This window comes from Dicentrarchus labrax, unplaced genomic scaffold, assembly GCF_905237075.1.
Source record: "Dicentrarchus labrax unplaced genomic scaffold, dlabrax2021, whole genome shotgun sequence".
Classification (NCBI taxonomy): Eukaryota; Metazoa; Chordata; class Actinopteri; family Moronidae; genus Dicentrarchus; species Dicentrarchus labrax.
In genome coordinates, this window is record NW_026136711.1 from 8937837 (window position 1) to 8964284 (window position 26448).

The following is a 26448-nucleotide window of genomic DNA, read 5'->3' on the forward strand; positions in this document are numbered from 1 at the left end:
TCATGGCAGACAGGTGTCTCAGTAGGAGAGGCACAGGTGTGATCCAGTCAGGTGCGTCACTTCCTGTGATTGTCAGATGCTAATTTGCAGTGATTGTTTTTTTAACCAGCTGGAATACGGGAAATAAACAGCATACGCTGCCATGCTGATATAATGGGTAAATGCAACGGCGAGCTGAGAAGAGCTGAGGTGGTGTGTTACCGTGGGAACCAAGCAGGGCCTGCGGGGAGACATTCACACACACACACACTCGCACACACAAGAAGAAAATCACACGCAATTAACACAACCAATTTATTGTCTTTCAAGAAAAAAACCAACAACACAAAACTCTGAAAACATAAAGAAACGTACACCTTTAAATTACACAGGCTCTTATAAACAAAATAAAGTCTCTTTCTATATTTACATCAGCAGGGGTAACGACAGGTGGCTCCTCAGCGCGTCTCCGCTAAAAAAACGATATTTTCCCCCCGATATCCGTCTCTGTGCACAAAAGCCAGCATCTTTACTTTACACAGCCCTGACCATGATTGTATTCAGTGAAGTCTTCTCCCGCTATTTTGATTAGTCAACCTTACAGTTAGCTAAAAGTTAGCTACCAGTTACCTACAGGTGGATTGACCCCAGTGTTAGGTACATTACGTTGTAGTTGAACTGGTCTTGGTCAGTGTGGTCAGTGTGGTCATTGAGCGAGGAGAACAAAAACACCAAAATGATCTATGTGCTCCAAACTGTTAGCCACAGATTCCTACAGGCTAATAGCACCATGCTGTTAGCTAAACATTGTAGCTTGCCGGTTATTAACATGTCTTGTCTTACGTTTTCGATTAAACTGTACCACTTTATTACATACAACTACAAATTACGCTACAGCTCATTTAAGATAGCTCACCATTTGGCTTTAAAGTCTGTAGCTTGTTATTAAAATCTATAAAGACAGTGTATGCTAAACTGTAGCATCATTAGCATTGAGCCTACCATGATTTATTACTGGAACTAAGGATTTCCTTTTTCCTGCTGAGACAACCTCATTAACGTCACTGTTCAATCAGTGTTCTTATTTGGGAAGTTGCGTGCGTTTTCATGTACACAGTTCACTAGCTAGCTAGCTCACAGCACACAAATATTACTTTTACTTGTACCCCATTAAAACACGAGCTTTCAGCATACGTCTGCAACAAGCAGCAATATAGTAACTCCAACCGTCAGTGAATGCAGCCTCACTATCAAAGAACGTAGTGCAGGCCTGCGAAGTGCTAATATGGAGCCCAATATCGCTCAGTAAGCAGAACTGTTAGCACGGAGCACCGATGATGTACTGAGGACTCGTGGATGATTTTGGTATCTTTGTTCTCATAAAATCGACCAGTGGTTCAGTCACTCAAAACCTTGGTATATTTGTTTCACTGTCAACAAGCTCATAACCATTAATTGACCCTTTCTCCGTCTCTGTATCCACCATTAGAGAGGGGGTTTACAAGTACATCCAGCCAATGAACGGCAGCTTCCGCTCCCATGTGAAATGTAATGTGTGAACAGGAAAATAAAAGATAGTTAGACAGTGTAGCCTATTCAGATCGAACTTCACCTTAATTCTAACATGAGGCCGATTGATCTATCACTGCAAAAATGTCATTTAGTTTCACTTTCACTCTTCAAATCTGAAACTAATTCCAGTGCCGCTTCAGAAAAAACATCTGTATGTCAATATCTTAGAACGAGGCCCAACGTACTCGTACCAAGACGATGGCGATTGCGAGTCATTTTTCCAGATGACAAAAAAGAATATATGTATAGAGTGTATATGTGGATATTTTCTGCAGTGCTGCGGGAGGCTGCAACTCAAAAAGCAGCAAAAAAACACATTGGGATACACAAATAGGAGGTGTTCAACACGACAATCAATTAACACTCAAAGAAGCAAACACAGAGGTATAAAAAAAATAGGCAAGGCTGAGGTCAACCCACCATGCTATGGAGAGGGAACTGATAGACACACGGATACAGCATATACAGCACAGCTCAACTGAATAGTGTGATGTGGGAGGATGAGGAAGAGGGGGGTTTGATTGTTGGTTTACTGTATATTTTCTGCGAATCAGTTTCTTATATATAATCTAACTGGCTGGTGGTGTGATTGAAAGCTGTTAGTTGCGATGAGACATCCCTTAACTGTTCCTTAACTAGAACATTTGTTCCGTTGGTGCTGACAAACAAGATAAGACCTAATCTCCAAAAATGATAATCCAGACAGGATTTCTTTCAGTGAGACAGATGTAAAGACTTATTGTATGAGCTTAAAGTAGGGCTGGGTGAAAATCTCATACTACAAAAGACGTGAAACACCACCGCATCAGTAATGTCATATCACTGCGGCCCCTTCTTCTCTCATAGGATAGTATGGGAAAATGTTTCTACATGTGTTGTGTAGATGAGTGACACCGTTTTAAATGTGCAGTGTGTAAGATTTAATGCATCTAACTGTATAGTTGCTTCAAACTCCTCCCTTCTAAGCACGAAGGAGAAACTACGCTGGCTGTGAAGTGTGCAGAGAATGTGATGGCGGCTCAACATGGCGGACTCCATGGAAGGCGACCTGCAGCGTCTGGAGATATCAGCTCACTCTAAGGTAACCAAAACACGATTCTTATTTTCAGGTGATTATTCAATGAAAACTATGAATATTATATTCCATTTCTGCCAATAGATCCTCCTAAATGTTACACACTGGTGAAATTCAAATCAATAGATTTAATGGATTTGTCTCCCAACTCTAGCTTAAAGCGAACAATGCTCCTAATGGCTGCTGGGACGTGATTCCAATTAGATTTTATTTATTAAAGGGGCACTCCAGTCATATTAAACATTAAGTTCAGTTTACTACTCTGTGAAAACTGGAGGGATCACTCCCAAATCTGAAAGATAACCCTGACAATGTCATCAGAGTCTGAAACATAGTGGGCAGGGAGGGTCTAATGAAAAACTTCATCAAGTTGCATTGTGGGAAGACTAGGATCCAGTGTGTGTTTTGGAGCTTAAACCATACAAGGGAATAAAAGTCAGATTATCAAGATCAAATTTGACTTTTGACTCGCCACATTCCAGGTGCACGCTTTCCAGACAATCTGAACCATGAGTTCAGTGAGTTAGCTGTAATATGTCAGTGTTCTCAGTACAATGATATAAAGCCTTACTCCTCTGGTTGTCTTCATTTAGTAAGAACTAGCTTTCACCAGCAGGGGGCAGTACTGACATACTAATAACACACAGCTCTATCACGGGCCTGTTGCTCCAACCAGAGAGCAGCCGCTCTGAGGTCCCTCAGCTGTCTAACAGGTGAAAACAGGGATTCTATTGAACTTGTGAGGTTTATTTTACACTTTCCTCCACTGAATGTGCCCCTGTGGGGGCTTTTGTTTGGCAACATGGGAGGATGACGAGAAACATAAGGGATTAAACGATAAACCTTCTACATTATAACTTCAATATAACTTCTGTATTCTAAAACAAAGCAGCTGATGACATGTCTATGAAGGGAAATGAGTAAGATAAGAGCTTGCCTTTACGTGTGTGTGTGTGTGTGTGTGTGTGTGTGTTTGTGTGTGTGTGGTGCAGGGAAAACAACTAATTTACAAGGGAGTGAGTATGACCACATCTCTTCACTTTTGCCTAACAGAGGGGCAGTTTTCTCATTCAGTGACAACTCAATCCCTCCCCGTTCCCCCTGTTCATCCTCCATTCTTCTCCTCTGACTGTCAGTCAACAAAGCACCCTTCCTCCTTAGCTACCCTTCCTCCTCTCCTCATCCCTCACCTCCGTTTTCCTTTTTCCCCCTCCCTCCCCCCTTCAGTCTGTCAAGAGCACCAGTTCCCCCTCGCTCCTCTCTCCCCCGTCGCTTTCCTCGCCTTCGCTGTACGTAGGCCTCTCCCGCTCGCGCTCCCGTTCCCGCTCCCTCTCTCTGGGCAGGGAGGTGGGCGTGGCGTGGCCCTCGGCTCGGCGCGGCGCCTGAGGGACCTGCGGCAGGTAATGCTCCAGTAATGCAGGGTGAAAGGGCATGGTCGCCACCGAGACCGAGCCGGCGCCCCCCGGGTACTGGCCGTCGTTGTGGGAGTAGTGGATCTGCTGTGGTTCCGTTTGACTGGAAAGGAAGTGACGCGCACAATAAGACAACAGCATTAATTCAGTTCAATTAGTTTGTGTTAATACATGGGTTTGCTGATATTCAGAGACTTTTACCTGTTATATGACGGAGGTGATAGGGTTTAGCTGTGGTACCGTTATTCTGAACCACTAATACAAGACACTTTTGTCAGGTTTTAAACAAGTATTCATGAATATGTTTGATTATTATCTTGGTTTCCAGTTGAAGGTCAAACAGAAATTTGAATTCTCACTTTTTGTGTATAAACTTAAATGACATTGTGGCTATTGTGCATGTTTTTACTTTTCAAAAGAAGAGGCCATTCGTTTTCCATCAACAGTGTTCGGTGAAGCACTTCTATAGTTTGAAAGGCCATGAAACTCATCAGTGCAAAAGATGAACCAAATGTATCTAGTTATTTGAGAAAACGTTGAATCTGACCCAGTGGCAGGCATTAAGAACAGCTCCTCTGTTGAAGTGGGTCATAGAGAGGCATTAAATGGAGACTGTTTCATAACCAGTTAGAAACAGCTGCTCAGCACCGCTAATGACTAAAGCTAAAGATCATGATGTTGACAAACCAACACAAACACCAATCTGGATCAATTTTGGATGAATTAAGCAACTATGGCACCGTGTGTTGTTCACAAATTCATTGACGATAGCTTCTTCTCCATAGCATTGGTGGCTGAGGCTCATGGGTACTGTAGTATTTAGCCAAACTGATGGACAAAACATGATTTCTTGGAAACAAAGATGAAATAATTAAAACTGGCTATCTGATGGTTACATTATTGGGGACGTAACATTGAGGAGATGTTGTGCTTTGGATTTCACTCTGAAAGTGGGAACCAGTTAGCCTAGCTGGCTAATGGTTGTAGCCCTGTATAGACTGTAAAAGCACATAGCGTTGGCTGAAGTCTGCCCCTTTCGACATTCAACTCACACAGAGTAACAGAGGGAGTGCTCAGATCAGATGGGACCGAGCGACAGCAGTGGCCACCCTGCTGGTTGACTGCCAGTGAGGTTGAAAGTGAAGCTATGAACTACTTTACCAATATACCAATATGCACCAAAATAACATATACTGATCTCTTAGCAGAAATACATCTTAACTTCAGTTTGACCTTTGACCTGAATGTATCTTTGTTAGGTTTTTCCATTTTGACTACAAAAAGAATATCAACCTATCAGTTGTTTCAGTACAAAGTGACTTCAAAGCAATTAATAGTAAGAAGTGAGGTCCCAGCATAAACAACAGGTTTGAAGACGTGATCAGAAATGAAATCCAAGACCGCTGTGACATTCTGATTAATGTTTTATTTCTCAAAAGAGTGTAAAAGAGAAAAGATGTGGTGAGTGCATCTGTGAGACAAATAAAACGAACACATAAAACAGAAAAACACTCAAAACCAACCACTGCTAACATTTCCAACCTCGAACTCCTCCAGCTTAACTAGTTGGAGGAGTTCGAGGGAACAATGGCGACGGATGCTATTCATCGTCGAGGACAGACTGAAAAAAAGCCCGGCTCAATGCTTCACTTTTGTTTGTGGCTTGAAGAATAAAAAAGAGCTTTGGGAGCTGCAGGAATTGTCTACAATGTGTGGAGGTGCATATCAAACTCTTGTCAGTGGAGTGAATTGTCAGTGTTGTGTGCCAAGGACGAACTCTGGCATTATCTCAGAGTTGTGTGAAGCCCGTTGGCCTCTGTGGGTGCGCTGGTTTCTACCTGTGCGTGTAGGTCGCTCTCTGCTCCTGCCGGCGGCTCTTCATCATGGCCTTGTACTCGCCCACCCTCAGCCTCCGTCCCTCCACGATGCAGGTCCGCTTGGGCCGGGGTTTGTACTTGTAGTCCGGGTAGCGCTCCAGATGCTGCCTGCTGAGCCTCGCCTGCTCTTCATAGTACGGCTGCTTCTCCTGGTTGGACATGCCCTTCCACCTGGAGCCTAAAGACAGAGACACATTGGCACAAGGAGGATGAGGGGAAGAGAGCATGCTTAAAATGTGAATTTAGCTTCTCAGCTGAAAAGCTTTTTAGAGTTTCAGGATTTGTTTTGGCTAGGATTTACTTTAAAGGTCCCCTTCAGGCATGAGTTAAGAGTTTTTTTTCCATTCTCAGTGTATGTGCACTGGTGGCTTCAAGTTTCTACATCACACTGTACATGCTGATTATAGAGCCAGGAGTGTTGGGTTGAATTGATCATTTAAATTTGTAAAAGATTGGGTTAGTGAATTTTTTTTTTTTTTAAGTTTCACATTATTGCCTTAAAGGTCCAGTGTGTCACATTTAGGTATGTTTTCATTAGTGTATAATCACCTGAAAATAAGAATAGTTGTGTTCTCTTCTATGGAGGCCACCATGTGCAACTACTATGTCTCTACAGTAGCCCAGAACAGACAAACCAAACACTGGCTCTAGATTGGGCCTTTCGTGAGTTTTGCGGCCACTGTAGTTTCTCCTACACGGCTTGGAAGACTGAGCTGTATTCAGTTGGTTGCAATCTGCACCAAATCCTACACTCTGGTCCTTTAAATTGGTAGAATTAATGAAGAAATATATGTTTTATTGTATTTGAAAGCTGTCATTATGATTTAGTCATTGTTACTGTGGTACATGGAAAAGCATATTTTTTAAAATTACACCAAAGATGATTTGATTGGGTGAAAGGTGTGGTTAACACATCTTCAGCCAGAGAGGTGTGAGATCAGCTGGTGCAGTAATTGGTGTGAAAACTGTCATAAACATGGATCTCATAGAGTTTACAGGAAAAAACAATTCCCTGTAAATAGAGATTAAGCAGTGATTAGTAATGATATTGTGTCGTTAAGTAGAGTAACGGTTTTATATATATATATATATATATATATATATATATGTATGACTGTGCATAGTTTGCATGCATGTGAGAATTCATGTCTGCGTGTGTGTGTGTGTGTGTGAAGGGTGGTTGCTCACAACAACAAGCTCTCCACAATAGAATGGAATGTAAATGTTTGGTCCAAGGAAAGGGATTCAGGCCAGTGTGTGTGTGTGTGTGTGTGTGTGTGTGTGTGCGTGTGTGTGTGTGCGTGCAAGCGTGCATGTGTGTGTGTGTGTGTGTGTGTGTGTGTGTGTGTCTGTGCGTGCGTGCGTGCGTGTGTGTGTGTGAAGCAGGTGGCTGTCCGTGCCCTCACATGTGCCAGACAGCGTCTCAGAATAGAGAGTGAAACCCACCCCTACCAAGTGCTATAGGCTCACCCAGGATCTTGCTGATGGAGGAGTTGTGCATGTCGGGGAAGGCCTGCAGGATCCTCCTGCGTTCGTCCTTGGCCCACACCATGAAGGCGTTCATGGGTCTCTTGATGTGGCCCGAGGAGGGAGGGGGCCGGGCCTCAGCGTAGCTGCCTGGGGCCGAGACGGGCAGAGCACCTACAGAAAAGAGGCCTACAGTCAGAGGATCACAGCAGACTGCTGTGTCTGGAATGTGTTACTCATTGGTTCTTAAATATTTCTATTTTTATTCTTGCCATTAACCTTTCCCCCTAAAACTGGTGTTTTACATCTTTGAACTGTTACTTCGCCTGGTTATTAACCTTTACTCTTCACCCACAAACATCCGAGTTCAGCACAGTTATGATTCACTTTCCCCACCCACATTCTCCATCCTGAGGTCTATACAAGAAACTTTTGTTCCATTTCTCATCAAAGCAACCACACTTCAATAAGTTGTTGATTGATATTGTCAGAGTTGTATATGAAGGTGGTGGAAGTTATTTTGGGATATTTAAATGTCAATCTGATATTCTGCAGGGGCGATAATAAAACACTTTTTAATAACTAGCATGGTTGAAGTTGTTTAATGTGTTATCAGTGAAGATAAGGCCATTGTTATCAAACAGGCTCCTGCAGGGAGACCTACCCTCAGAGTCGCTGCTGAGGTGGTCCTCAGTGGACGGCAGGCCATGTCTGTCCTCACCCCGCTCGGAGTGAGAAATTCTCTCGCTGTGGGGAGACTCTTTATATTCCTGCAGACGTGGAAAAGACAAAGACAGATGAAGTCAGATATGCGGTTGAGTCACTCAAATATTCACACTCGAGCACAAAGGGAGCATTTGAATTTCGACTGCAGTAAAAAGATGACCCAATGTCCGCGGGGTGTGTTTCGAGGCACGCATGTGTCACACAGAGTGCTATTTAAGGTAAAGAAACTGCACGCTCACCATATCAGCTGCCGTTTAAATGCAGAGCTGTAAATGCAAAGAAAGGAAATGACAACGCTGTGTCGGAGGAAGAATGGTGTTTATTGTTTCAGGGAGGAAAGGTGAAGGAGAAAAGGCAGAGTTGGGAATGTGACAACTCTGAATTTGCAAAACTATCACACCATCAGCGTACGCGCCATCCGTTCCCGTGCCGTAAAACATTATTTATCCCCATGCAGTGGAGTGTAATACCAAAATAGGTCAGCCATCAGTGTTGGTGTTAAAGCAGCCGCAGAGGCGAGATGGAGCAGGATAATGGAGGAGAGCCACAGAGTACAGTATTACTGTGGACAAAGAGAGAGGGCAGGTGGCTCAGTCAATGCCACACTGAGGCCTTTGTGGTATTGTGAGGCTGCAACAGCTGTTGCTCCAGGACGAGGCTGAGACCAAAGCTTCAGCCACCTCAAAGAATCAAAACCGAGACCGGAATAGAAGACAATTTTTACAAGAACCATAACAAAAAAATAACGAGCACGGTTTTTGCAGACAGTTTACATAGATGCAAGATTTCTGAATACAGAGTTTCCATTTTGCTTTGCTGTAGAGTGCAAATGTACTCACAAAAAAGGAGAATAACAGCAGTTGATACCATCTTTGTCAAGGGACGCTGAATACGCAGCCCCTTTTCACTTACTAATAATGGAAACAACAGAGACGTAACTTCTTTGTCATATCCACACTGTGTTTACTTAACAGCATTTTGCAGAAGGCAGCACCTAAAATACTTTTGTGTGTGTGGTTACACTACAGCTGCGATATTCTTCAGACGGCTAAATCCCAGGAGCATGACTCCCTGTAACATTAAACCTGACTCTGACCCCCGATTAGACCCCTATAGATGTCAGTCGGGGAAAGAGAGACAGACAGCGAGTGTTTCCTTATATCCAGTTTGTTCAGTAAGAAGGTACTTGCATTACAAACTCCAGCTGTTACATTAAAGTCCCCCTCCAGTAATAAAAAAAGAACAGTTCCTTGTTCTTGTTCCTACAGCGTGCTGTTTGAATGCCGTATGTGCAGAGTTTGACACTAGAACAATGTTTTTTTTACATGAATCTGCTAAAAGTGGAAAGTTTCTCCGTGCTCATTTAAAAGCTGATTTTAAGGGGCGGGGCCTACCACCATGATTTGTGACATCACAAATAGTCAGTGTGCAACTTGTACAGTGTGATGTAGAGTTGAAGCCACCAGTGCACATCCACTGTGAATGGACTTTACAGTGAAGTAGGAGACATCTTGTGTCCAGCAGGGAAACTTTAGAAACAAACATTTGAACTGAGATTTTTAATGATGTAGAAGGAGTAGATTACATTTTAAGGATTTTCAAACACACATTATTGTTCCTAGCAGATTATTTGTATACAGTATATGTCTGGAGGGGATCTGTAAGGTCTGACAGATGTCTTTTGGCCTTTTACGAACAATCATAAATAATTGAATTATTCTGAATTTCAGTGGTGAAATGTCAAAATATAATCCATTTCACAGGCTTTCTATTCTGTGAGTGGCTATATGTGGAAGTAGGAATTTCAGACATATAAAAAGCATAACATTAGCCTCTGTACCTATGTGTTAAAGTAATGGCTTTCTGTAATTCAGACACAGCTGTCCATTATGTAAATTTATACCACAGTCCCTAAATTCTGATTGGCCAATTCAGATTCTGAGACCAAAAACAGAGCTAAAAGAGAGTGAATATTGGACTTATATTTGCCAGTTGGGCAGAAACATGACTCCAGATGAATGATAATGTTGCGCCGTAACAGCTGGATGTGTACATAAGCAACTGTTTCACCATATCAACTTAAAAAGGGGATGATATGTCACTGTTCACAACTTGTTTCTGCTAGACCCCAGTTATTCCAGGTTCCAGTGAACGGACTGTAGCAGACACCTCTGATGCAGGTGTTCTAAATAAATATAGTATTAGTAGGCCTGTTAGTATTAAGGGGAGACACTACAGGTGAAAAGGGTAGAAATGTAAAGCAATAGATATCACCATGAAACCTCTTCAGCTTATTACTTAACTACATTAAAACGTTTTTTTTGTATAAATATGCAAACAAGGCATTATCTGATGCTCAATCAAACTTTTTGGTTAAAGTTCTACTGAAGCAAATAGACAAACTGCAGTAAAAAAAAAAACACCTAAATGTGTACGTTTTCTTTCCACTAGTGTGAAAGAAGACAAGTTATGAAAGCAAAAAAATTGACCAGGGTTTTCATCTGTAGCGCCTTGCCTCAACCCTTTGAACTCTGCAATAGAATCAACCCAAGCTAAAAGGCTATAAATAAAAAAATGTACCTGTTTTATCATCAAATCTTACTAAATAAAAACGAGAAATAGTGATTCAAAAGATTTCTAAATGTAGAAACATGAACAAAATATTTCTGGACACTCCATAATTTGAACCATCTACAGGTTTTTGTTTTTGAGATTATGCTTATTTTGACTGCGATTTTTTAGCCGCTCCTCTACTCCTCTCTCCTCCACCCACGGCAGTCAGCTGGCGGCGACGCACACTGTCACTACGTTTTGCACGTAACATAGTATAACGTAACAGAAGCCTTAGCTTTTTGCTGCAAAAAGAACGAAAGCTCTAGCCGTTATAGTTTTTATTTCAGATTGAAGATGTCCAGTGAAGGAGAGTAAAACACAATACAAAATAATAAAATGAAAATATAATAGACAATATAAACTAAAATAAAAATATATAAACTGTATGTAATATGCAATAAAGTGGAAAATGAGTGGTGCAATGTGCATTTATTTTCCCTCTGTGTTTTATCTTGAGCTGCTGTGGCCTTAATCTAATCGCACAGCATTCAATTCAGACTTGTGCCGTGTTATGGGAATGTTGTGGTCAGTGAGCCTTTGTGACTTCAATGTAAAAGTGCTGCAGGTGATTCACGATACCTGAGACGACAATTACATGTAAATCTGCCATCATGTTCACATAGCGTTGTGCCAACCCTGTCAATGTATTTAGGGACAGTGCAGTTTGGACATTAGCTCACCATCTTCCCGCCACCGTCTCGCTCTCTCTCCCTGTCCCTCTCCCTCTCTCGCCCGCCGGTGCTGTGGCTCCTCAGGAGCAGCTGGGCGTCATGGATGGCCTGGGTGACCACGTCGCCGTCTCCGAGGAAACCTGGAGACAAAAACCAAGACAGGGAGGAAGAGAACAAAAAATGAGGAACAATATGATGAAGAAGAAAATGAGACTAGAAACATATTTCATATTATCAGCACTCTTCCCTAACCTACATAGAGTAATTTGTTTCAGAAAGTTAAATAATTTAATAACTGAGACAAATAGACAAAGTTATAATATTAAACAAGGCATTTGCATGTATTTTCACATTTAGTATATATTTTGTGTTTTATTTCATGACAATATTTCTGTGTGAAAGCCAATGTCAGCTTGGGCGTAACCATACATTCATTGGTACTGAAAAAGTACTAATCTGTCCGCCCCAATATACAGTAGAAAATCTGTTCAATATGTCTTCATATGTTTTATGAGCAATGTCATCAGATTTGTCTCTTATCATTTCCTACGTGTTTTCAATTTGTTTGCGTTTGTTTCGCCCAGTACCCTCGTTCAGTGCATTCAGTGTGGCCAACTTTTCAGATCCTCCTATTTCTTTAAAGTCACCAGTTTAAATTGCAACTTAATCAAACTATCAGGGAAAAGACAAAAAATACAAATTGTAGTAATTAATTCCAGTGCATGCTGCCCAAAACAGACTGCCTACAGCGTTGGACAAAACAACAGAAACACGTCACTGTAGTCAAAAACATTCGTAATGTGCAAATTTAGAATTAGAATTACGGGAAATCCAGTGTCTGTAACCTGGTTAGGTTGAATGTCTATATGTTTTTCATACAAAATAGAATTAAGGTTAAATCTATCTGAATTTCCTTTGTCCTTTTCATTATGTATGAACGGTAACTTATTCTATCTTATTTCTCATTCAGTGTTCTTTTATTAAGTAACGCTCAGTTTTTCATATGTCCACAAGTCCCAATAGCCTCTGTTTGTTTCCTAAGCATATCTATAGTGATAACCCACAGTTCCTGCTTTGAATTGAACTACAGTAGATGTTTGTTGCCAATGGCTCATTACTGCAACATCTCTCATCTGTCAAACACTGGGTGGTACAATGTCTTTGAGTTTCTGTAATTTCTTTTTTCTCTCCTAATTCTCATCTGTTTACAGTTCTAAACAAGTGGAAATGTAAACTGCTTCCCTTCCTTTGCAGTGTTAGATTTTTTTAAGGAAAGAGCAATAAGACACCAAATGAAAAACAATAGATGAAGTGTTTTCTATGTGACAATGTCACTCCTTTAAAATCAAATGCCACTGTGTGTAGAATCTTTTGACTTTTGCTTTGCTACATCCTGGTGGTAGAATCAAACACAGTAGACACTAGACAGCAGCCCCACAAACAAAAAGATACACACAAAACAAAACTCCACAGCTTCCTTCAGTAGAAGTTTTATAAGTGCAAAAAAGGCCTGTCTGTTCCAAAGGCAACAGTTAGAAGGAGCAGTGTGTAGGATTTAGTGGCATCTAGTGTTGTAGTTGCAGATTACATCCCCCTCGCCTCAACCTCTTGTTCCCAGTGTGTAGGAGAAACTATGGTGACTGCGAAACTCGCAAAATACTGTCAAAGGCCCTTTCTAGAGCCAATGCTTGAGGTGGCTTGCAGAGGACCTGCTCCCTCTATAGATAAAAACAACTCATTCTAATTATATACCAATGAAAACATACCTAGGAATATTCACTATATTATTATTTTAAAAATGTTACACACTAGACCTTTAAACCCTGTTACTGTGACAGAAATACAGAGGGTGACTTTGACTCAAGCATGTTAGAGGATCTGTGAAGAAGCAACAGTTTTTCCCCTTTTGGGATCACAAATTCACACTTTCTGACTGTCAACATAACTCACTGAGGGCAGATCGTTGCGGGCTGTGGGACACTTCTCTGTGGAGATCTCTGTGCCTGTAGGCCCCCTGCAGCGCCAGCGATCCCAGCTCCATGCTCTGTGGACTGGGTGTTTTCCCCAGCTCCAGCCCCTTTGGCTTGGAGGTCAGGTTCAAGGGCTGACTGGCTTCCTAAACACACAGGGAGAGCAGATGAGCAGGGGTGGGGCCCCTTACACACACTCAGGCATAACCGTAAGGGCGAGGGTGTGCGTGTATTCCGGTTATGCATGGAAGATTTAGCATGTCCAAGCGCATCTGTCACACCTTTGTTGCATCTCTGGTCTTTTGTCTGCTTGTTCACCTCATCTTCTCTTTCCCTTTGTTTATTTAAACTGTGTTGGTCTATCTCTGCTTGAGAAGCAATACAAAATACACCTCACGCCACACACACACACACACACACACACACACACACACACACACACACACACAGGCAAGAACACACTCACACACAGCTATACTACACATATTAAAGCTTTGAACAGAGGGTGTGGTGTATTCAAAAAGCCCTTTTCAGCCTCCCAAGTACAAGAAAAGTACATTCACTGTTTAATCAGGAGGCTGTCACTTTCATTAATGCACCTTAATCCACACACACAAACTATGCAGTATATAGTACATACACACACTGTAAAGTAAACAAACACACTGCCATGAGTCACTATTCTCGCAGTAAGGTCTAGCTCTATAATACATTAGAAATGTTTGCATTTGAAGGACTTGGGAACTGAGTTTGCTGCATTGAGGTCAACATTTCAAACACAATAAATATTCTGTAGTACTATTGTACCTGTCGGAAGGAACCACTGCTCCTCTTCACGGGCGTTGCGTGAGGGTTCTGCAGCAGCTGCATGGGATAGTCCACAGCTGTGGAAGGTGTAAAACATTATCATTGGTTGACGCTCAAACTTGATTCAAATGTACTGAACAAAATACCAGTGTGGTTACTCTGCACACAGACAGAGATGCTCAGGAGCTACAGAACACAAAGTTTGGTGACTATTAGCATTAGCTAGCTGTCAGGGAGTAACTGTGATGGCAGCACACAGCTGGTTAAAATGTCAGTGACCCTGCACTCACACCTTCTATAGTTTACACTCTACATTGTTCCTTTGCTTTTCTTTTAATTGATTTTGTCCTTACAACACAATAACAATGAACATACATTAGAAGAAAGATATATAAACATATAAATTAATTAAAATACAGGAAGAGGCCAATCAGACTGTACCAAGCCACTACAACATGGGGGGATTAACTATGTAGTATGTATGGAGTCCCCAAGTGTTCAAAATTAAATAAGAAGATTAGATGTTATCAAATAAACAATCATAAAAATGATATAACAATGAAACTGAAAAATAATTAAAAGCATTTTAGACTATTATTATGAAATGTTATTCCAGCAGACTTTAGTTATTAAAATGTCCCTGTTCCTAAAGTCTTTGTTGTCTTTAATAGCAGAGAAGATGAATTTATATATATATATATATATATATATTTGATATATTTTGTTTGTATTTTCCTATATCTAATGAATATTAATTTCATAATGTCTAATTTATTAATTGAGTTTTGAACACTCTGGGTCTCCATATTTAATAACTAGATTAGAGGGTGGTTAGCTACCACAATAAAAACCGCATGGCAAAATCTCATCATCATCTCATGTTAAATCATCAAATCGCCCCAAAGCCAGTTCACAGTATATAAGCACAACAGGCCATGACTTGCAGGCCTTGCCCTTTCAGTAAATGGGGCTAATAAAGAGAACATCCTTAGTGCAAAATGGAGGAAACTAATGAGTCATGCTAACAAACCCTCTAAAAGTAATGTGTGAAAAATCGTGGATAATGGTTATGCTGTCTTCAGACTTACGGTAACATTAGCACAACAACAAAGGAGTCTTGTGTTAAGGCACGCTGCAAATGAATGGAACACTGTCAATTCTACAGTGCAGTTTAGGATTAGGCTTGAATCAAAATACATTTTAATAAAGAACCTGTTGAACTTGAATTCTTTAAAAAAAGTAATAGCCATGAAGCCCCTTCGGATGTAGTAAATGTTTTATCATAGCGTTATTGATAGCATTAAAATTATTCCCAGCATAGCAAAGAATGAGGTGCACTTAGTCTTGACTTCCAGGGAAATTACAGCGATAATAATAATAATAAAAATCAAAGACAGCTCCAGAATTCAATTACACAGCGTACTTCCTTACTCTATCCATATCTTGAAAGAAAAGATGACTTTAACTTTCTGATTATAGCTGACCTCTTCCATACAACCCAACAGTCTTTTGACAATTCTTTTACATTCATCTGCCAAAACATTCTGACGCACGCACACACATTTCTTGAAATAAATTCATTCAATACAATTCAATTTTATTTGTATAGTGCCAATTCATAACAGAAGTTATCTCAGGACACTTTTCAAATAGAGCAGGTCTAGACCGAACTCCTTATAACATTATTTACAGAGACCCAACAGTACCACCATGAGCAAGCACTTGGCGACAAGGGCAAGGAAAAACTGCCTGTTAAAAGGCAGAAACCTAGGACAGATCCTTCGGCTCTAGGTGGTAAATAAAGAAAGCAAATTAATGGTTATCCTTAAAGCCCCCCTACAATGTTAAAGACTGGCCTTGTGTCTTTTAGGTTTGAAAAGCTAGAGAGGACAAGGTCATCTGCGAGAACAGCTTTTAAGACTTGTAAAAGCAAGACTGCACAAAGCTGGGGCTTTTTTTCACGGTGCCCTCTATAGCCTGTATAACTGTACAAGCATAAGTGTGTGAAAGGTACTATCAGCCATACTATTAACTAAAGTCTACATTTGTATCTCACTAATGTCTTTCCATTTTCTATAAAGTAGGCCTTGAATTAAAGTGCATCAGAAGGTGTTTCCGCATGCATGGTAACTCATGGAACTGTAATGATGGCTACAACTTTTCAGCACAAAGTTTGTGGCCTTCAAAGCACACAGTCATTATCACACGAGTTCAATGTTCTTTCTTCTTTGGAATGTAAGAACAGACCATGAAAGAACTGACAAAACCCCAGTTTTTACAGCCTGGTGTAGAGAAACCTTGGAGGATTATCAAGAGACCACAATGATTACTGAAGGCAGACTTAATAGAGTATGGAACCTTATTGAGTGTACAAGGTCTTGCTAAAGTTGCTCAGGCAACACTATAGCATAATATAAAGCAGTAGTGGGAGGGGGTTGACCCTTTTATTGGTTAGAGCAACAGCCCAGGATTATGCTTTACAGTACTGGGTGTAGACCTTTCTTTGGGAGTTTTGATACGTTTTGTGTACTGTGAAAACCATCTTCAACTCAAATCCTATTGTGTTCAGATACACAACGGCGCTGCCTGAAAAGCACAGCCCCCTCATTTATTTCAATGAGGTCCATTCACATTCACAAAAGAATTGCGATTCTTATCTTCTGTGATCCTAAATTGATTTTTTTAATGCTGTTAATAAATTCATGTTGATGGAACAAAAAAGGTAGAACTCAGCTGCAAGGGCACAGCGCAGCATCCGGACAGACTACAGCATGATCTTGTAGTTTATCTTCAAAGAAGGAAAGCGTACCCCTATACACCTTTACCCAGAAACTAATGTTAGCAGAGTGGAGCACCAAATTCCAGTGTTTAAAACTGAAACCTCTCTACTAGCCTGATGACTGACCTGGCTTGCAGGGGATTGGTTGCAGTGGCAAAGTCATCTGGGGGTCAGAGGTGACAGAGAGGGATTGGGTGTTGGGGTGGAAAGCCGGGATCATCACGTAGGGCATGTTCACCTGCTGGGACGAGGCAGGACAGATACACCTTACACAAAAGTTCTTGCCTCATTTGTCTGAAACACAGATTTCTGATCATTTGCAATGACTGTCCATGCTAGTGCTGCTGGCTGTGCTGTGTGAAGAAGTCTTGAGAGGCGCTGACCTGGATCTGCTGCTGAAGCAGGTTGATCTTGTGCTGCTGCTGTATCAGCTGCTGCTGCTGCTTGGCGATCTGAGACACAAGACAAGGTCATTCTCACACGCATCCCGTATGTGTGTGGCAGACAGACAGCGTGCACAGAGTGTAGGAAACCAGGATCTGGACATCATTCATCTCAACCTGAATCACCATCAAATGCAATTCACTGCAGAACGTATTACTCTTATTCTACCTCTCAATTTCATACTGTCAACAGAAATTCTAATCATCAATACATAGTATATGAACATGAACGTGATCAATTTTCAATTTTACAGAGAAATGCTGCCTTAGATAAAGACTATTAATAACATGGACTGTGGTTAAACTGAAAAACACTGCAATGACCCCTAACTGCTTCAGTAATCACACATATTTTTTGTATAATTCACAATTAATTTAAAGCATCAATGAGGAACTTTCATTTTGTGTTGATTCTGGCGACCCCTGTGGACAAAAGCGGTAGTCTTTCTACAGCCTGGTTTCATTGATTTCAAAGGGGAACTGACTGAGTCCGACCTGGTAGCAGGCATTAAGAATAACTATTTAGTAATAGCCAATCTTTTCACTGATGGTCTTGTTTGTTTATGTAGATCATATAGAGGCATCATGAAAAAGTTAAAAACTCCATGTAGTTTAAATTGGTCTGAAGTCAAGAATAGGTACACATTATTATGTATATAGTTTAGTGTTACATAAACAGCACTGTTGAGCTGTTGAGGCAAAGATTTGATATGTGAGCAAGCTGTCAAGCTGTGACTTCAACCACAGGAACTTTTCCAGGGACAAAGGAACTTTTTTAGAAAGTCGGGAACGTTACTTGCTTTTCAACTGCAGGAATGTGGTTCTAGTTTTAGATGTCTGAACACAGTTGCTACCCAACAAAAAGTCTCAGCTCTTTTTTGACAGTCCGGGAACTCTTTGGGTAAAGTTGGGTAAAGGGGAATTCCTCCTCTTTTACATATAAAAGTGTGTTTAGGTGTGTTGAGGAGGAGAGTACTACTGTGTATGTGAAAAAAAGTTGTATGAAGCCTTTTGTGGCTCAGTAGAAAGCTTTGTGAAATCTGATAAAATTCTAAAAAAAAAACATTAGCCACTAGAAACACACCAAATCTCTGACTTAATCTTCAATGGTCACAACTGCATTGTGGGTAATGTAAATGTAGTTAGGTGCCAGGTTTTGACAAGGAATACAAAAGATGGTATCTCTAGTTCTGCTGAATCAAATTAGGTCCTTTTAAAAAAACCTCTTGGGTTTGACAGTGTCAAAGAAGTGCAATGCTAAAATGTTGGAGTACTTTTTTAAGTGCTCAGTGAGTTGACTGGTCAAAACAAGCCTCAAGGCTGCTAAAACATGTGTCCAGCACCATTCAGACTGCAAGTAAGCACCGGTGGTCACGAATATCAATATTAGTATGGGAATTACTTCTAATGTTACTGACTTTTAAATAAAAGTTGTTTCTAAAATCAGCCAAAACTAATGCCAACTGATGTTTTCTGTCTCTGCGGTCTCGTTGTGTGCAAAAATGACATCCCAAACAAAGATCTCTTTTAATTTCATCTGTCTAATTTGTCTAGTCTTCATGCTCCTTCATATTCTGTCAAAACATAAACACGAATGCGCAGAGCTCCTGATTTAGGTTCCGGGATTCCTTTGTTTCCAGATCCACTGTGTCATAAAGGCCCATTATAGTTTTCATCAAGTTAATGGACAGCAGAGCCACAGAAATTTGATTTTGACATCATATTTGTATGTTTTGAATAGAATGACGATGGATTCTGGGGCTCTGTGATTGGTGGTGGTACCTGTTCCTGCTGCTGTCGAGCCAGCTCCATCTGCTGCTGCTGCTTCTCCAGCAGCAAGGCAGCCATGTTCCTCTGCTCAGAGTGGGCTCCCAGTAGCTGCTCTCTCAGACCGCTCAGCTGGTTGATCATCATCAACAACTGGAGCTCCTTCTCTGCCAGAGACTCCTGGGTACCTGGACGGGAATCAGAGCGTCAGGTTTCTCTAAGAACTGGTTGAGGACTTACATTTCATGCCAAACCGTGTTATGATCAGTGTTGGATGGTAAAGGGTTTCTATACATTTTTATTATTTGTAAGCAGTGTAACAAATTATAAAGTGGCCTTAATGTAGCTCAACTTGGCTTCATGGAGCTTTACAGCGAGTTTCAGTTCATTGATTAGGTGTCCGGCTGCAACTTTTGGGTTTTGATTCACTCTCTCGCTTTTATTAAGCAAAAAGCTCTAAAATCCCAATGTTCTGGATTTACATTTACAGGTGGTCAGAGACACAACACGTTAATGTTAATGTTGCTCCGTAACTGCTAGATGTCTAAATAAGCAACTGTTTGGTAACAAAAAGGTGACAATATGTCAGTGTTGTGTTCACACCTATTTTCCGCTGCCCCGAAGTGGCCAAAAAAAAAATCTTTTATTGCCATTTTTTAAGTTTTTACATTTGTCTACACACTGTACTATATACTGGTTACATTTTCCAAGAAATATCTTCTTTTTTTTTTTTTTATTTTAGACGAGGTTTTATTTATACGGTTCTCTGGGTTGAAACATTCCTCCTTCATTTTATTCAGTAAAACAACAGCAAAAACATTGGACAATTTGGTTTCATGTTCATTCTCACAAGAGGAAACTATCTTTAATATTTTATTGTCATGTATTTTCCATCACTTGCCAAAACTACAAGCAAGGACAACAACTAAAAAGAGTGAAATAATAGAGGTAAATAAATAGTGAGATACTCAGATAAAAGCGGAACCACATATGAGACCTTAGTGTGGTTACGACAGTGGGACAATGACAATGGAGGCTGAGTCCCTCTCAACATTAGTTTGTGAACGTCTGCCGCCTGGTGATAATATATATAATTTGGCTAGTCTTTTCCTCCTGCTTCTGTCTCTCCAGATGCGTCCTTTTGTTTGTTTCTATAGTTTTGTCCCAACTTTCCCTGATTTTAGAGGGAACACAAGATGAAACCAACAATTTTGACAGCAAAATTATCCAACCAGTGGTGCACCAAATTACTGCACGCAGCCAGGTATTGCTTTTGAAAAGTGTTATATAACATTTTTCACTTCATAAAGAAAATGACAATCATGGAAAATGAAAAAATAAGGCAGATACATTACTAAAAGTAATTTTATTTAGTTTATAAGTGCTGTATAAATGGTATAAAGGTGTTGGTAGTGTCTGAAAGCTGACCTTTCAGTTGTCCTGCCCCCACTGTGCTTTTATCCAGAAGTTTCTCCTTCCAGTCAGCATTCAGCAGCTTCTCAATGGTAGGCATTACTGTAAACAGGACACAACAGGTACTCAGCAGAACCGCACTGGGCTGCACTAGATGGCGTGAAAAATATTTTCCGTCAAATAAAATCTATCTGACACCAAACTACTTTCTCAGCCTCTCCTCTGCCTTCCTAATGGCATTGATTGAAGAAGACATTTGAGGTGCCGAAGGGCAGAGGTTGTTTGCGCGTCTGAGAGAAGTTTTGAGTGTTTGAGTGGATCAATATTTGGACAGAGAACAATCCAAGGTCAGCTAGTGGATAGAACTTTAGAAAAATTTAAGGCGAAGAGTGCAGGCTGGTGAAAGGCTTGAGGGCACGGAGAGTCTCGGGAGCGGCTTGGAGAGCAGCCTTTTACTCCGCATGTGAGGGACTGAACAAAATCAGACAAAAAAAAAAGCACCCTGATCCCCCCGAACCCATTCAGGAACCAAAACAACACCCTCGCTTCACCAGACAAGCCGTCACTTCTATGCATCGATTTTCAGCAGACTGAATTGTTTAATGCTGAAAAGCAGCAGAATGCGGTGCACTTAAACACATAAGATATGGAGTCGTCAAAGTCTGGTCGGTGAGAAAATTGTATGGCTGTGTGTATAAGTAAGAGAGAAAGACTCCCATTGAAAGAAATAAAATGGGTGCAGGAAGGAGACAGACTGTGGAGGTGCACTGACACCAGGGTTTTGAATCTAACGTGGTGAGAACTTTGAACGTTGAGGTGAATTTAAAGCAGATCCAAATAGAAGTCAGTTTACGGTCTCACATGCTACTGAGTGCTACAGAAACAACCTGATCTATAGCATTAAAAGCGCATCAACTGCAGTTTTCATTCACTGATCATATGTTTGCATGTTAAATATTAAAGATATATAACATATATAATATATATAATACTATGTGCAGAGTGGGAAAACATCTAACTTTGGTGTCCCCCAGTGGTAGTGCACTTATCGATTCACTGCTTGTTAGAATGCTAACATTTGCTAATTATCACTAAACACTTTGGAGCAGTGGTGCCAGAATGACTTTCGAAGTGGGGGGGCATCCAGCTTCCGATGATGTAATACGCCAGTGAACCTCTTCATGCCAACTTCTTTTCAATCGGTCTCTAGTCTGTGCTTGTACAGTTTCATGAGGCTGTGATAATCCTAGAGGTCACAATAGGTCATTTAATACAGTGAGGTTTCCAAGGAAAGGTCACACTACAATGAAATGGCTACTATGAGAATTAACTTCATCACACATGAGTACAATTGGGCTCATTGACTCCACAAGAAATATTCAAATACACTAGGTGAAAATATTTGCATTTGCATGCTAAAAACTGCATGGGATTTGCATAAAGTGGGCATGTCAGGGGAAACTTTGGGGTACGCATAGAACCCATTTTCATTCATTTATCCTAAAGGTCAGAGGTTTTTTGCCAGGTTTACTTTTTTCGTAGCAATGGATGCCTTAGGTCGTCTAGTTTAATATGATACAAGCATATTCACTATAGCTTTGAAACTGAGCCCACTACAGCCTCTGAACAACAGTAATGTCGGCCACGGATGTATTCGTTGGCATGGAATTGAAGAGCTTACCATAACACCTCAAACTCTCATTGTTCATTTCATTCCGGAGCCAGTGCTCTGGAGTCAGCTGGACTCAAGTATTGGGCAAATTGATTTAGACCCGAATTTATTCTGTGAGAGCTGTTAATATCTGTTGCAAATAATATTATATTATAATATTTTTTATTTAAGACCGAGAATGTCAACCTGCTGGAGGCATGAGTGAATAGTTGGGGGATCCTAAAAGTCATTAGGGTTCACTCTGTGGGGACCATGAATGTCTCTGCACCGAATGTCACAGCAGTTCATTCAATAGTTGTCAAGACATTTTATCCTGGTACATGGCCATCCCTAGAGCCTCGGTGCTAGTGTGTTTAAAACAAGACCCGAGTTTTAGTAAAACATAATTATCCTTAAGTATTTAAAATCAAATTATCATAATTATGAGACAAATGAATAGCCTAGATGAAAATACATTTTCAATCTGGCTCAGTTCACTGATGGATGCTCAAAAAAGTATCAACACAGCTCTGTAAAAAGCTATTTAAGAACCCTTGGGATAAGATTATTTTGGCAACATATTAAAAACAGTTCACTGGATAAAAACAGTGTGTTAGGTTAGGCCAAATAAAAGAGAATTAACTCTCCCCACAGTCACAGTTCTTCTAAATAACAGGAGCTACGCCTTCAACGTCACAAAGAGCAGATATTTTTCAGTTTCATATTGTGACAAAGTGCTTGTCATTAAATGATCAATACTAGGACAGCTTATTTTGTCTTGGCAGCACTATCAACACTAGTCCTGACACTACAGAGCAGAAAAGTGACTGAGAGACACTTTTAAAAGTTTAGACCTACCTTCCTTGAAGTTGGATTGTCCCTCTGGTCTATCATGTGTCCTGGCCTCCTTCAGTCCCATGGGGCTTTGCCTGTGAGGCAGCTCCTTACCTGGAGAGCCCTCCTGTCAGGACACAGAATGAGCCCATCAACCGACAAAGCATCACAGCAGGGTTAGGAGAAATGTAGGTTTTACTCTGACAAATCAAACTGCGACACTTAATGCCTGTTGACGTCCTTTCTCTCTGTTGTGCCTTTTGTGACATCCTTACCGAAGGGGAGCAGGAGAGCGGCGGCGTCAACTGGCGGGCCTCCAGTGGATGATTTCCGGACCAATCGCTTGAGGGAGACGTCTTACGAGGTTCAGTGTTGGTAATGGCTCCACCTAACCCGCTGGACTCCTCCTGTTCTACTTTGACATCAACACCCGCCATGCTGACATCCCTGCTGGAGAGGAGGTGCAGCGCTGGAGGGCTGGGCTCAACCATTCTGTGCAAAGACAAACAACCCATGAATCTAGGTTTGGAGTTCGGTGGGAGGTTTGGGCATTTGATTTGGTTGGCATTATCATTACAGCACAGAGCAGAGATCAAGGTAAAGGCAAGAAACTTTAACACATGACAAAATGATGCAGGTTCGTTCGCTGAATGTGATCATCTGTTTCAGGGCTAGCTGCTTTGTGTGAAATGAACTCTGCAACATGAAGAAGTTAAAGCAGCTTGAGGAAAAGAGCAGGTTGACTCAGTGGGCCTAACAAAATAAGAGTCTACAGCCATGCTAGTGGCTCTGTCACTTAACACAGAGCGGTGCTTTGAGCTCACGATGATATATTAGCATGTTAACATTTGCTGATTAGGACTAGACACAAAATATATCTGAGGCTGATGGGAATATAATTAGTTTTGTGGGTATTTGGCTATAAACTACGGAAGCCCTAAAGGGCCATGTATTCATAAATGTGATAACGAGTTAATTTTCTCGAGATCCCGAGATAACAAAACTTTGTTTTCCCGAGATAACGACTGTGATATGATAACTGTGGTCAAGCCAGCCATTACTTTGATCTCCGAGGTCAAATCAGCCGCACTTTATTCCTGGCTATGGATGGTATATTTATACACATATAGAATACAAATATACTTAATATCAAGCATTTTTACTGCACCAATTTGGAGAAATTCAACAATAAAATTCCACATTGTACCTGCTTTTACAGTACATCAAATATATGAAAATATGCCACTTGGAGATACAAATATGGAACTTTTGTTTGTGCATTTCTCCACATTGTTGCAGTAAAAATGCTTGATATTAAGAATGTTTTTTATTCATCATTGAATGAAACACTTTAATGTAACATATTCTTTTTTAAATGTAGGTTTGAATTATAGCTTACTGTTCTTAATACCTTTATTTTGAAAACCGGAAGTGAATACGCTGTAAATTTAAGTGTGGCTGATTTGACCACGGAGATCGGAGTAATGGCTGGCTTGACCACAGTTATCATATCACAGTCGTTATCTCGAGATCCCAAATTAATTATATCGTTATCACGGGAAAACGGAGGAAATAAAATGTATGAATACATGGCCCTTTAGGGCTTCCGTAATAAACCAATGTATTGGATGAACTACAATTTTTGTCCTGGGGATTTAAGTTATTCATCTTCTGGGGACAATGAAAGTCTACCGAGATGTTGAAATTTCAGGTTAGACTTGACCTTGAATATCGTTAGCAAATTTCATTGCAATCCATCCAACAGTTGTCAAGACAGTTCATTCTGAACTACAAATGTTAAACCTCATGGTGGCACTAGAGGAAAGGTCAGAGGATTGCCAAAGTGAGTAGGATTCATCCTCTGGGGACTATGAAGGTCATACAATAGTTATTGAGATATTTCAGTCTGGACCAAAGTGCGACTGACTGACGTTGCCATCCTTAGGACCATCTTGCTAGCACACCTAAAAACTGCAAGGCAAAATCATGTAAGCCATCCTTCAATGGGTCCTTAAGGAGGCTTTCATAAGTTCTTCAGCAAAATGAAGAATACTGTGAATTCTCAAATAAAACTGGTATTAAAATATTACCCAAGGGCATGACCAGCATGAATAACTAAAGGTTGGCCCTTAATAAAAGAAAACATTGAGGTGTACTGTACTATTATAACTCACATGATAAATTCATCTGTGCTGCTCAATTCAGCTCAATTTTCCTTTTCACTCAGTAATTAATCCCAATAATTTAAGCTGCCATCAATAGAACTCATCACTCAACACAAAACCTCCTGCAGGCCTGCATGTACAGGGAGGGGTTGTGGCCGTTGAGTCACTGGAAGGCTGTGAAACACCTGTGCATGATATGTTCAGTTTCATAGACAGTTTCGCAAGAACAACAAAGTAGAGGTGATTGGAATTAATTGGTGAGTAAGAAGAGTGTTTCTGTTAAAAAGAAAAACTGACAGGAACAGAGTGGTGAGTTTACTTGACGTTATTATTGTAGTTCTGTGGGAGTCTGCATCAACACCATATTGAGCAGATCACAGGGGGCTTATTTCTTCTTAGAATACGATAAAAGAAATGCTTTAGAAATCATCCCAATTACAGAATGTATGAGGCAGATAGTGAGTCCAATGGTAGATTTCACTGTCACTACTGTTGGTCCCCTCACAGTGGACCCAGTGGGCCCAAAACCTCTTCACATGGGGGGTCTCTGGTGTCTCTGAACCGCTGTTTTAGGTCACTGCTGAAGTCAAGGTCAAGGGTTAGATGGTGTTTGTGTTACCACCACCTAAAGTCACAGCCAGGCTTATTGTCTAAGTGTGTGGTGTGTGTGTGTGTGTGTGTGTGTGTGTGTGTGTGTGTGTGTGAGACAGTGAATAATAGGAGGTTTTAGGGGAGGGAGACAGACAACGCCTCAGTGAGGGAGAAAAGGAGAGAAAGGAAGAGAGGACAGGTTGAGTGAGAGAGGTTTGAACCACGGTGAACTTGAACGTATCAACTCAGGCTTGTGCATGTATGTTTGTGTGTTGTGTGTGTGTGTGTGTGTGTGTGTGTGTGTTATTTCCCAGCTCTGCAGCAAGAGGAAAGAAAAACACAGCAGACAGCAGAACAAAACAAACAGAACACACAAGGGCAAAAAGTGCACATATATATTAAGAGGCAGAAAAAAAGCCATTGTTGGAGCCGGGGAACAAAGGAAGCCGGGACAATGGGGGAGAGGCTGACAAAAGCCGCCGGCCGCAGGAAACAGGCCGGATAACAATGCCAGCGGAATGTGCCGACCAACTCGGGAACACAGCAAAAAAATGCGGAGCGCCACCGTTCTGCGGAAAGCATAATAATGATTAGAGCCCCCCCCCTCCACTTCACCCAGCTCTCTCTGCCGGCACA

The 26448-nt window shown here is 41.0% G+C and overlaps 1 protein-coding gene across 8 annotated transcripts in view; it reads right to left on the reverse strand.

The window, feature by feature from the left end:
• Positions 1-280: 280 nt before the first annotated feature.
• Positions 281-26448, reverse strand: part of LOC127372481 (transcription factor SOX-13) — a 48668-nt gene continuing 22500 nt past the window's right edge. For 4 of the 8 annotated variants that reach the window (XM_051416220.1, XM_051416214.1, XM_051416216.1 and 1 more), the window contains exons 2-14: positions 23332-23548; positions 23081-23183; positions 20587-20673; positions 19174-19346; positions 17332-17400; positions 17075-17189; positions 14170-14246; positions 13343-13508; positions 11402-11532; positions 8047-8152; positions 7386-7571; positions 5877-6093; positions 281-4141 (exon numbers count right to left, since the gene is read on the reverse strand). In XM_051416220.1, the coding sequence (XP_051272180.1) occupies positions 3850-4141; positions 5877-6093; positions 7386-7571; positions 8047-8152; positions 11402-11532; positions 13343-13508; positions 14170-14246; positions 17075-17189; positions 17332-17400; positions 19174-19346; positions 20587-20673; positions 23081-23183; positions 23332-23547 (1938 nt within the window). In that variant the 5' untranslated portion in view covers position 23548 and the 3' untranslated portion in view covers positions 281-3849. The remainder of the gene's footprint in view (positions 4142-5876; positions 6094-7385; positions 7572-8046; positions 8153-11401; positions 11533-13342; positions 13509-14169; positions 14247-17074; positions 17190-17331; positions 17401-19173; positions 19347-20586; positions 20674-23080; positions 23184-23331; positions 23549-26448) is intronic. The other 4 variants (XM_051416217.1, XM_051416219.1, XM_051416215.1 and 1 more) reach the window with 3 other exon arrangements.